Source organism: Branchiostoma lanceolatum, chromosome 19, assembly GCF_035083965.1.
Source record: "Branchiostoma lanceolatum isolate klBraLanc5 chromosome 19, klBraLanc5.hap2, whole genome shotgun sequence".
NCBI lineage: Eukaryota > Metazoa > Chordata > Leptocardii > Amphioxiformes > Branchiostomatidae > Branchiostoma > Branchiostoma lanceolatum.
The window spans coordinates 1405376-1418800 of NC_089740.1; the positions used below are offsets into that span (position 1 = coordinate 1405376).

The window sequence follows — 13425 nt, forward strand, 5'->3', positions numbered from 1 at the left end:
CACGTATTGTGACGTACTGCTGAAGCGGGTTGCATCTAACCGCCAAATTATTGTGGGAACTTTGCGAACTTTCTCTTGCCAATTTATCCTTGCGAACGTGACCTCCGTAAACAAAATGGCCGCATCCAGAATGTCACGTTTTCAGTGTCGGCTCCAAATCAGATACAAGACAACTTTTCTAGAAATCGTAGGGCTGCAGCTGAATAAAACAAGAACTCTGTAGAATGATTAAGATTCATCAAAAAGTGAATTGCAGTGATTACACCGCTTTGCGCCATTTTGCCATCTGCGAATTATGTTAGCTTCTCAAAAGAGTCGCAATTTCACGCCACTGATTAGCGCGATTTGAAACCATTTTGCGACATACCAGCCTTAGTCAGCGTCTTGCCTTAGGATGTCAATGAGAGTTGTGCGCCGTCTTCATGGGTTCCGCTTTCCTTAACTGTGTTGTCTGTAGATTGGTAATGTCGTACTGGGCATAGCATGCCATTGGGAGGCCATGATACTTCAGGTTTCAAGGGCTGCAGTTGTACGGTGCGTAAGTTTGACAGTTATACCTCCAATGCAACTACTCACAACTCCCAGTTTTAAAAAGAATACAAAAGCACGTCAGATAGATGTCTATAATGACCACGTGTTTATTTCTCTCATAGCATAACCTGTTACAACTGGTAAGAAACTGACATTATTATTGTGTTAGTCTGCGGCATTTCTAATTTACGTTACAGCTAAAATCCGAGAACATATCAGAACGTTAACTTTGCAATGAAGAATCAAAGTGTGCATCATAAAGCCCACACACTATACAACAAAGCCTTTAGGTCGAATCTTCATCTCTGTGCGCTTGAGGCTGTGGTTTCCTCTCCATGGCAGCCAGGTGACTCCCCTCCCCAGGTTCCCCGAGCCTTGGTACAGTCCGTTCAGGTTAGTCTGGACACAGCCTGGGTAATACCACCAGCCTCCTCTGTACAGGGGAGGCAGGGCAGGGAAGAAAATGGTTTAACATGAGGATACAAAAGTAGTTACCTTCGTCGACGAAATTTTCGTCGAGAAGGTTATTCGATGATGCTTGTCTGTGTGTCTGTTAGTGAACAGAATAAGTCGAGAACGCCTGGATGGTTTGTTGTCGTAGTTGGTGTGTCGGTGTGTATGTGGGAAATCTCAAGATGATTAGATTTTGGGCGAAGTGTTTTGCATAATTAACGAGAAAAGTGTAAAAATGTGTTAAATTGTATGCTCATACTATGCTTCTGGTTGCGACGTGTGGGCTGTGTTGTTTTAAGGGATATTGATACGAGTAGAGGGGTGCAAAGTTGGTCATGAGGGGTCATGAGGGGTCATGAGGCAGGCAGGAAACGTCAGTTACTGCCAGGGACAAATTGGCTGTCAGCTAGCTGTATTCATTGGTGTGGAATGTGAGAAGGTTATATTTTACCGAGCATGTCTGTGTGTCTGTTAGTGAACACGATAAGTCGAGAATTCTTGGAAGGATTGTCTTGGTATTTGGTATGTTGATAGGTCTCGATGAAACCTGAAAATGATTAGATTTTGGGCCCCCTAGCGGCTTGTTACGGTACTGCAGCGGAACTTCCTGTTATGATATCTCGTGTTGTGGACATGCTATGGAACTGATTTTTGAGTGGTAGATAGCTCGTTGGGCAGAGAGTAAGTGGTATAGGTTTGGGCCCCCTAGCAACTTTTTTGGAACTGCAGGGGCAGGTTTTGCTTCAGACTTTGAAAGGGAATAACTCAAGAAGGGCTTGATGGAAGGTCATGATTTTTTGCAAGTACATAGCTTGAGCGATGATGTACATGATTGGATACTTATTGTGCAAATCAGTAACTAATTTGCATAATTAATGAGGAAAGTTTATACATCCATCAATTTCCATGATAGGACTCGCAAACATGTGACATATCTAACTGAGGAAGAGAGAAATATTAATAGATATCAGCTATGCAAATGAGAACCTCATTTACATAATTAATGAGAAAATACTATAACTCGAGATGGGCTTGATGGATGGTCATGATGGATGGTCATGATTTTTGGTATGTAGATAGCTTACATGATGCTTTGTATGATTGGATGATAATTATGCAAATCAGATTATAATTAATGAGGCAATTTTAAAAACCTGCTGTGTTCCATGATATGACTATTCAAATATGTGACATTTGTAACTGAGGAAGAGAGGAATGTCAATAGATAGAAATTATTCAAATGTCGGCCTAATTTGCATAATTAATGAGAAACTACTATCATTCCATACTAGTAAATAACGGCAATTTCAACTTGTGGCATTTAGAAGTTGTGTGAATGTGAACACCATTGAATCAAATTATGCTAATAAGGAGCTTATTTGCATTATTGATGATAAATGTTAGCATAACCTTCTTTGTTAAGCTCATAATCATAACAAGGAGGTTTGGACAACTTATGTTATTTGGGTGAGGAGGATCAACTGGTATGATTTTTGATTGATGAAAAACACTCCTAATACGTCAGTCATAAAGGTCAAAATCATTTGGCGAAGGTATGAGGTCGTAGAACTCTTGTTGGTTATTATAAGTATTCTCCACATTCAATGTTATTCTTTCATAGAAACTTGTATCCCTTGAAACCCTTGAAACTTGGAACCCTTGGGCACTAGACTACATGTGAATTGCTATTTGCCTTGCTCCGTTTATCAAATAAAAAACTAGAGTTCCACGACCTCATACCTTCGCCAAATGATTTTAACCATTGTGACTGACGTATTAGGAGTGTTTCTCATCAGTTGATTGTCTTAAAATATGACATGTCCAAAGTATGAGCTTAACAAAGTATGAGCTTAACAAAGAAGGTGATGCTAATATTGATCATCAATTATGCAAATGAGGCCCTTATCAGCATAATTTGATTCAACGATGTTCACATTCACATAAATTCCTGATGCCACAAAAAAGTATTAAATGCATGAAATTTCCGTCATTTACCAGTATGGAATTATAGTAGTTTCTCATTCAAGTATGCAAATTAGGCCCACATTTGCATATTTTTTACTTCAACATTCCTCTCTTCCTCAGTTACAATTTGAATAGTCATATCATGGCACAAAGCAGATTTTTAAAGTTGCTTCATTAATTATGCAAATTAGAATCTGATTTGCATAATTATCGGCCAATCATTCTAAGCATCACACAAGCTATCGACATACCAAAAATCATGACCATCCATCAAGGCCATCTTGAGTTATAGTATTTTCTCATTAATTATGCAAATGAGGTCTTCATTTACATAGTTCATATCAATTAATATTTCTCTCTTCCTCACTTACATATGTCACATGTTTCAGAGTCCTATCATGGAATTTGGCGGATGTATAAACTTTCCTCATTAATTATGCAAATTAGATACTGATTTGCATAAAACGTATCTAATCATGTTCATCATCACTCAAGCTATCTACTTACCAAAAATCATTGCCATCCATCAAGCCCTTCTTGAGTTATTCCCTTTCAAAGTCAGATGCAAAACCTGCTCCTGCCCAAACCCATATCACTTACTCTCTGTCCAAAGAGCTATCTACCACTCAAAAATCAGTTCCATAGCATGTCCAGAACACGAGATATCAAAACAGGAAGTTCTGCTGCAGTACCATAACAAGCCGCTAGGGGACCCAAAATCTAATCATTTCCTAGTCTTATCAAGACCTACCCACCTACCAAATATCAAGACAATCCATCCAAGGCTTCTCGAGTTATGCTGTACATTACATACATACACACATACAAACGCTACCCTCTGCATAACCTTCTCGGCGAAGGTAACAACAAAAAGGCAACAAACTTAAAAACAAAGTTAAAATTTCCAACCATGTCCTTCCAGTGGAGTACCCCTATGTCTGCTTTCTTTGGTAAAAGTTGATGTATTCATTTCAGTACTTTGTCAAATCTGAGATCAGACATGTGAAGAAATCATTTACTGCTGGTACTTGTCGGACAAATTAACTCAATTTCGGTTTGCAACTTTCACGCGTAAGAAAAGGTAAATCAGAAAACCCATAAAGTTACCAAAACCATAAATTCAGTGATTTCACAATAAACAAGAGTTCCACGACCTCATATCTCCATGAACAATTCTATACATGCAAATGACTTGCACATTTGCATAATATATGCTTGGTCATAAACACCTTTTCTAACTTACACATGTTGCAATATTGACAGGTGTTTTTGTATTGATTATGCAAATCAGGAATTTATTTGCATAATTGGTATCTGTTGTTGCTCCACTTTCCATGAACTACATATGTTACATGTATTTGAGTCTGATAATGGGAAACACTGCAAATATAGATTTTCCTCATTAGCTATGCAAATTAAGTCACAATTAGCATAATTTGCACTTCATTATGTATATATCTCTGTCTAAGCTACCTGCATACTAAGTATCATATTGACAGTCCTATAATTTTCCAATTAGATTAGATATGGTGTTTTGCATTAACTATGCAAATTAGGAATTTATTTGCATAATTGGTATCTGTTGATGATCAACTTTCCATAAACTACATACGTTACATGTATTTGAGTCTGATAATGGAAAACACTGCAAATATAGATTTTCCTCATTAGCTTTGCAAATTAAGTCCCGATTAGCATAATTTGCACTTCATTGTGTATATCTTTATCTAAGCTACCTGCATACTAAATATCATGGAAATCGGTTGTTCCTTTGTTCAGTTATCCTCCTGAGAAGATTTTCCCAAAAAGGCCCCTGCAGTTCCAGAGGAAGCTGCTAGGGGGCCCAAACCTACACCACTTTTTTATTACATCACAAGCTATCTACCACCCAAAAATCAAGACCACAACACGTCCAGGTCAAAAGATACGAAAATTGAAGGTCTGCTGCAGTACCAAGGTCACATACCAGGGGGCCCAAAATCAACCTTGAACTTCGGCTTCACAACACCTGCCCACATACCAAATATCATCGTAATCCATCAAGAGGTTCCCGAGTTATGCTGACTACAGAAGTGCGGAAACACACAAACAGACAGACAGACAAACAAACAAACACACACACAGACACACCCAAAACAATATCTCCATTTTTCATGGAGATAATAAAATCTGAGAAAACATGCTCAGAGATACTTTGGAACACTATATATTCACACATCTCGCTCAATGTGAATCCTTTCAAAAGCTTTAGACTGAAATGGTTTAGATTAGATGATGATTGTCGGTAGAACCTACCTGTACCCTTCAGCACAATTGATGGCCGCATTCCCGTCATTATCCCTGTCCTTTGTGCTGAAGAACTGCTGGTCATGTTTGTCCAGAGCGTCCCCTGCAGAACCGTTATACCCGGATACACGCAGTCTGTACTTCTCCTCTGCACTTCCGATCTGAAACAAGGCAGCAGACAATTCTATTTTGTTAAATATTGTTGAAGACATGGATCATCCTAAGAGGAAGACTACAGATATAAGCTCCAAATGAGTACCCCTAACGACCTGTGTGCGAGTAGTCATGAGTCAGCTTGCCTGTCTACAAAATTGGACTAAAGCCTCCACTGACTTCCAATCCTCCAAGTATCCTATTACACAATTTCTGCCTTACATCCTGACAGGCTGTCACTTTTAAATATTCAAATAATATTTGACACACAACAAAACAAACAAACAAACAAACAAACAGACAAAGAAAGAAACAAACACACGAACTGATTACAATCCGTTGTTCCGGAGGCAATGATGTTCCTCAGTAAGAGACATGTCACCTGGAATGATGAGTACTGTGCGAAGGCCTTCAGTCCTTCCTGGTCCTCCAGCTGCACATACAGCAGGTAGTCCCGCCCGGTGGTCAGCTGGTGCAGCCGGTCATTTCCCAGCCAGTACTCTGCAGTCGGCTGCCCAAAACCTGTCCTGTACTCATCCCAGCTTCTACAAAATATATAGGAAACATCCATGTAAGAGCCCGGCTTGTCTGACCATGTGCAGCACTCCCCAAACTAAATAGATTTTCATGACCATTTTAGATTTCCTTAATCGTCCTGGAAAGTATCTTAGACAACGAGCAACAGGAAGTAAAATCTCTCATACAATTAAGGATTATTTCGAGATTTGTGAATGTCATAATTTCAATTAATTATGAATTTCTCGCTAATTCTGTCGATGTGGGAACAACTTTATTTGCACCTGCGCCGAGCCAACCTCCCCATTCTGCCCGCTGAGGGACCAACCTTCCCATCCTGCCAGTGTCTGTTTGCACTATATTCTGCATTACATCCTGTCACTTACAACTATCGACACACACCAGGGCAAACAAACAAACAAACAAACAAACAAACAAACAAACAAACACACGCACGGACCGAAAAACAACCCCGTTTTTATAGACTGCGAAAGAGGGACATGGGTTCCTGTGTCTTTTAGAACTCACCGGAAGAAGTTTTCTCCACCGCTCATCCTCCTCTGTATGACAGTCCAGCCTCCCCCTGCTGTAGTCATGTCACAGAACACGCGCACATCCTCACCATCAACAACAACACTGTAGACTCCATCAGCACTGGACTCATCCTGTCTCTTCACATCGGAACAATCTGTCAAAAAAAAACAACAACACTGTAGACTCCATCATCATTGGACTCGTCCTGTCTCTTCACATCAGAACAATCTGTCAAAAACAACAACAACACTGTAGACTCCATCAGCACTGAACTCGCCCTGTCTCTTCACATCGCAACTATCTGTCAAAAACAACAACTACACTGTAGACTCCATCAGCACTGAACTCATCCTGTCTCTTCACATCGCAACAATCTGTCAAAAACAACAACACTGTAGACTCCATCAGCACTGAACTCATCCTGTCTCTTCACATCGCAACAATCTGTCAAAAACAACAACTACACTGTAGACTCCATCAGCACTGAACTCATCCTGTCTCTTCACATCGGAACAATCTGTCAAAAACAACAACACTGTACACTCCATCAGCACTGAACTCATCCTGTCTCTTCACATCGCAAAAATCTGTCAAAAACAACAACTACACTGTAGACTCCATCAGCACTGAACTCATCCTGTCTCTTCACATCGCAACAATCTGTCAAAAACAACAACAACACTGTAGACTCCATCAGCACTGAACTCATCCTGTCTCTTCACATCGCAACAATCTGTCAAAAACAACAACACTGTAGACTCCATCAGCACTGAACTCATCCTGTCTCTTCACATCGCAACAATCTGTCAAAAACAACAACTACACTGTAGACTCCATCAGCACTGAACTCATCCTGTCTCTTCACATCGCAACAATCTGTCAACAAAAACAACACTGTAGACTCCATCATCATTGGACTCGTCCTGTCTCTTCACATCGGAACAATCTGTCAAAAACAACAACAACACTGTAGACTCCATCAGCACTGAACTCATCCTGTCTCTTCACATCGGAACAATCTGTCAAAAACAACGACTACACTGTAGACTCCATCAGCACTGGACTCATCTTGTCCCTTCACATCGAAACAATCCGTCAACAACATCAACACTGTAGACTCCATCAGCGCTGGACTCGTCCTGTCTCTTCACATCGGAACAATCTGTCAAAAACAACAACAACACTGTAGACACCATCAGCACTGGACTAATCCTGTCTCTTCACATCGGAACAATCTGTCAAAAACAACAACAACAACCCTGTCAACTCCATCAGCACGGAACTCATCCTGTCTCTTCACATGTAATCGGAACAATCTGTCAAAAACAACAACAACCCTATCAACTCCATCAGCACTGGACTCGCCCTGTGTCTTCACATCGGAACAATCTGTCAAAAACAACAACAGCACTGTAGACTCCATCAGCACTGGACTCATCCTGTGTCTTCACATCAGAACAATCTGTCAAAAACAACAACTACACTGTAGACACCATCAGCACTGGACTCATCCTGTCCCTTCACATCGAAACAATCTGTCAACAACAACAACACTGTAGACTCCATCAGCGCTGGACTCGTCCTGTCTCTTCACATCAGAACAATCCGTCAAAATAACAACAACACTGTGGACTCCATCAGCACTGGACTCATCCTGTCTCTTCACATTGGAACAATCTGTCAAAAACAACAACAACCCTGTCAACTCCATCAGCACGGAACTCATCCTGTCTCTTCACATGTCATCGGAACAATCTGTCAAAAACCACAACAACCCTGTCAACTCCATCAGCACTGGACTCGCCCTGTGTCTTCACATCGGAACAATCTGTCAAAAACAACAACAGCACTGTAGACTCCATCAGCACTGGACTCATCCTGTGTCTTCACATCAGAACAATCTGTCAAAAACAACAACAACACTGTAGACTCCATCAGCACTGGACTCATCCTGTCTCTTCACATCAGAACAATCTGTCAAAAACAACAACAACACTGTAGACTCCATCAGCACTGGACTCGTCCTGTCTCTTCACATCGGAACAATCTGTCATCAACAACAACACTGTAGACTTCATCAGCACTGGACTCATCCTGTTTCTTTACATCGGAACAATCTGTCAAAAACAACAACAACACTGTACACTCCATCATCATTGGACTCATCCTGTCTCTTCACATCAGAACAATCTGTCAAAAACAACAACAACACTGTAGACTCCATCAGCACTGAACTCATCCTGTCTCTTCACATCGGAACAATCTGTCAAAAACAACAACTACACTGTAGACTCCATCAGCACTGAACTCATCCTGTCTCTTCACATCGGAACAATCTGTCAAAAACAACAACTACACTGTAGACTCCATCAGCACTGGACTCATCCTGTCTCTTCACATCGGAACAATCCGTCAACAACAACAACACTGTAGACTCCATCATCATTGGACTCATCCTGTCTCTTCACATCGGAACAATCTGTCAAAAACAACAACAACACTGTAGACTCCATCAGCACTGGACTCATCCTGTCTCTTCACATCGAAACAATCTGTCAACAACATCAACACTGTAGACTCCATCAGCGCTGGACTCGTCCTGTGTCTTCACATCGGAACAATCTGTCAAAAACAACAACAGCACTGTAGACTCCATCAGCACTGGACTCATCCTGTGTCTTCACATCAGAACAATCTGTCAAAAACAGCAACGACACTGTAGACTCCATCAGCACTGGACTCATCCTGTCTCTTCACATCAGAACAATCTGTCAAAAACAACAACAACACTGTAGACTCCATCAGCACTGGACTCATCCTGTCTCTTCACATCAGAACAATCTGTCAAAAACAGCAACGACACTGTAGACTCCATCAGCACTGGACTCATCCTGTCTCTTCACATCAGAACAATCTGTCAAAAACAACAACAACACTGTAGACTCCATCAGCACTGGACTCATCCTGTCTCTTCACATCGGAACAATCTGTCAAAAACAACAACAACACTGTAGACTCCATCAGCACTGGACTCATCCTGTCTCTTCACATCGGAACAATCCGTCAAAAACAACAACAACACTGTAGACTCCATCAGCACTGGACTCATCCTGTCTCTTCACATCAGAACAATCTGTCAAAAACAACAACAACACTGTAGACTCCATCAGCACTGGACTCATCCTGTCTCTTCACATCAGAACAATCTGTCAAAAACAACAACAACACTGTAGACTCCATCAGCACTGGACTCATCCTGTCTCTTCACATCGGAACAATCTGTCAAAAACAACAACAACCCTGTCAACTCCATCAGCACTGGACTCGCCCTGTGTCTTCACATCAGAACAATCTGTCAAAAACAACAACAACACTGTAGACTCCATCAGCACTGGACTCATCCTGTCTCTTCACATCAGAACAATCTGTCAAAAACAGCAACGACACTGTAGACTCCATCAGCACTGGACTCATCCTGTCTCTTCACATCAGAACAATCTGTCAAAAACAACAACAACACTGTAGACTCCATCAGCACTGGACTCATCCTGTCTCTTCACATCGGAACAATCCGTCAAAAACAACAACAGCACTGTAGACTCCATCAGCACTGGACTCATCCTGTGTCTTCACATCAGAACAATCTGTCAAAAACAGCAACGACACTGTAGACTCCATCAGCACTGGACTCATCCTGTCTCTTCACATTGGAACAATCTGTCAACAACAACAGCACTGTAGACTCCATCAGCACTGGACTCATCCTGTCTCTTCACATCGGAACAATCTGTCAACAAAAACAACACTGTAGACTCCATCATCATTGGACTCGTCCTGTCTCTTCACATCGGAACAATCTGTCAACAACAACAACAACACTGTAGACTCCATCAGCACTGAACTCATCCTGTCTCTTCACATCGGAACAATCTGTCGAAAACAACAACAACCCTGTCAACTCCATCAGCACTGGACTCGCCCTGTCTCTTCACATCGGAACAATCTGTCAAAAACAACAACAACACTGTAGACTCCATCAGCACTGGACTCATACTGTCGTGAGTTCGTGAGTGAGTGTGACTGAGTTCCTGAGTGAGCGAGTAAGAGAAAGAGTGAGTGAGTGAATGAATAAATGAATACGTGGTGAGTGATTTAGTGAATTAATGAATTAATGAATGAATGAATGAGTGCGTTAGTAAATGAATGAAGGAATGAATGAGCGGGTGGGTGAGTGACCGAGTAAGTTACTGAGAGAGTGAATGAGTGAATGGGTGAATGAGTGAATGAGTGAGTGAGTGAGGTAGGGATGGAGTGAGTGAGTGAGTGAGTGAGTAAATGAATGAGTGTGTGAATATTTTACGTTTATTAATAACAAACCTATGGGTTTACCTCTCGGCTGGTCAGTAGCACCCTGCCCAGCGTCCACCTCGTCTGTCCGGCCCACACCCGGTCCATCCAGGCGGGACAGCCCTCCGGCCTCCAGACTGGACATTGTAGGACAAGTGTTATCAAGGATAATGGCTCAGTCATATAGCGGGGTCAAAATAGGTCTCAAATCTATTATCATCTAAAGCTACAATGGAACACACAATAAAATTGGCTGAAGGCACAACAGTTTACTGTTCATTGATCCCCAAAAGACATCTTCAATGCAGACTTCTTCACTTCAATATGCCCTCATATCATGGCACAAATTTGCGGGGAGAAGTTAACAGATCATGCATACTCTAAACCTATTCAAAGAAAAAATATCATGTCCGAATGAGGTATACGTTTTTAGATGCTTGGTGAGTGCTGATGTTTTCCAGATATTGTTAGCATTGTTAGCTAGATAAATTCTATGGTAATCTTCATGGCATCTGCTAGAGTGTCTTGAATCAGATGTTAACATATTTTTTTTCAAATGCCCATTTGGTATGCCACAAGTCGGGCTTTTGAAAAAAGTTTGTTTGTTCAAGGCACTTAAGACATGTATTATCTATTACGCTTACTTCAGCAACAATTTCTTCATTTCATCAACTTTCTTGAAGTTGTTCATACTGAGGCTCGCTGTCGGTAAAGAGTCTCTGGAGCCGTCCCATGTCCTCCAGGATGCCCCTCACTTTGGAGTCATGTTCTGTAGCAGCTTGTCCCGACGCCTTCCTTCCCTCAATCTGTGGTTGTCAATGGTGAAATGAGATTTATGTAACGGTGATGGTATGTGAGTGAAATGTTCACCTAGCTACATATACAGGTACTACACTGTAAGGCCATACTGATTTGATTATATGGATGACATCCCCTGCGAACTCCGAAACTGATGCAACAATAAATTAAAACCGGAAGGTTTCCTGCAGTACCTTAGAAAACCGCCAGAAGGCTCGTAATCAAACTTAAGCTTCATTGTGTCAACACCTACCAACATACCAGGTATCTTACAGATTAATTTATAGCTTCTTTAGTTATACTGCTACAAAAACCTAATCATCTTGGTAAAAGTAATTAGTAAAGAGCATTAGTTGTCACTCTTGTATTTTTGTCCATTCTGGCACAAAGACATTTCAGCGATATCTAATAACTTACTGAATTTCAGTGTGTATTTGTTTTCTCTTTACTATGTTTTGATGCCTGGTGTTATTGTTGTTGAATAGACAATAAACCCACAATTTACCCACCCAAATAACCTACAGAATGATTGCTTCTTCTTGTGGTCACGAGTGGTAGAATCATATACCTCTTATTGAATGTAAAATGTATTGAAACACGTTACCTGCATCTTGTGTTCATTTTCCAACATGGTAGTATCCGCCATGCTGTGTTCCTTCACCGCCTGTATTTTCTGCTGTCGTTTCTGTGACTCCTCCGCGAGTTTGCGGCAGTCCTGTGCTCGGTCCGCGCATGCCGGGGAGTCTGTCGCTGATACCGTCAGCCGCTGATCACAGTCAGCAGCACACCGAGAAAGAACCGCTACAAACACCAACAGGACTCCAAGTTTCTCTGCCGCCATTTTTGATCAGTTCTTGTTTTTCCAGCAGTGGTCAATTTTCCTCGGGGCTGCTGAAATTGTTTGCTCTTTTGAATGTGAACTTAGGATTTCTTTGACAACTTAGTAATATAGACTCAAGGTGAGAAAAATTGAGTTCTATGTCTCCGAACTTTAGAAAAAAAATCAACTATACCAGGAAAATGTAAAGGGGTGTTGATCAATTTGAGAGCTGTTTTTGGGAGACAATAGGTGTTAATGTGCAAAGTAGTGTTGGCGACTGGCAAGAGTTAAATCCGATTGGCTTAATCCTCAAACATAACAAAGCTCACAAAAAGTTTGTATCAGAAATATCAGGTGATCATTTAAACAGCCGCAAACACACCCATACTCAGCGAGTTTGCGTATAGTCTGTGTACCAGTATCAATGACAAACGTGTGTCCTTATAAAGGCCTCTTTCCTTCTATATTGTATGGTAGGGCGGCTTCTATAAGATTGCTGGCGTTCAGGCTACCTCCGCTAGTCAGCGTTGTTCTATCAAGCGGTGTTCAGTTCCATCCAACTGTCTCATGAGAACTGTCTCATGAGAAGAGTGCGTCTGCTATTACACGGGACAACTTTGCGGCCGTACAAGGTCCAAATGATGTGTGCGGAAGAAGAGACAAACGTTCATATCTTATGATATGACCAAACCCCCAGTAAAATACTAAAATCAACTCATATTCATCCGCATACTCAGAAAAGACAAACAACAACAGAAATACCTGTTTGCCGCTTGATGACTTTCTCAGCCTCAAATCTGCATTTGTACACAAAATAGTGCGACGTCCATATCACCTGTAGGGTCAGAATGGATTTGTTGTTGTTGAATCGGCTTTTGGACAAATGTTTGTTCCTCTATCAGCTGTTTGCTTCCTCAGCATGTGGGACGATAACGAGGACAGGACGGGCGGACTCTGATCAGCCCCTGTTCTAGGGACAAGCAGAATCACACAATAGACGTGTCAATCAGGTCAATGAACCT

General features: G+C 41.4%; 1 protein-coding gene across 2 annotated transcripts; it reads right to left on the reverse strand.

The window, feature by feature from the left end:
* Positions 1-614: 614 nt before the first annotated feature.
* LOC136424956 (ficolin-2-like) lies at positions 615-12786 on the reverse strand. 2 transcript variants are annotated; one of them, XM_066413611.1, is made up of 7 exons: positions 12188-12786; positions 11430-11591; positions 10816-10922; positions 6433-6592; positions 5771-5933; positions 5245-5396; positions 615-964 (listed from the first exon to the last, which is right to left on the reverse strand). In XM_066413611.1, exons 2-7 carry the CDS (start codon positions 11474-11476, stop codon positions 802-804), a joined length of 792 nt encoding a protein of 263 aa, XP_066269708.1. In that variant the 5' UTR covers positions 11477-11591; positions 12188-12786; the 3' UTR covers positions 615-801. The 2 variants fall into 2 exon arrangements, with proteins under 2 accessions (XP_066269708.1, XP_066269709.1); XM_066413612.1 differs by having other exon boundaries at positions 10828-10922; positions 12188-12785.
* Between the last annotated feature and the right edge of the window lie 639 nt (positions 12787-13425).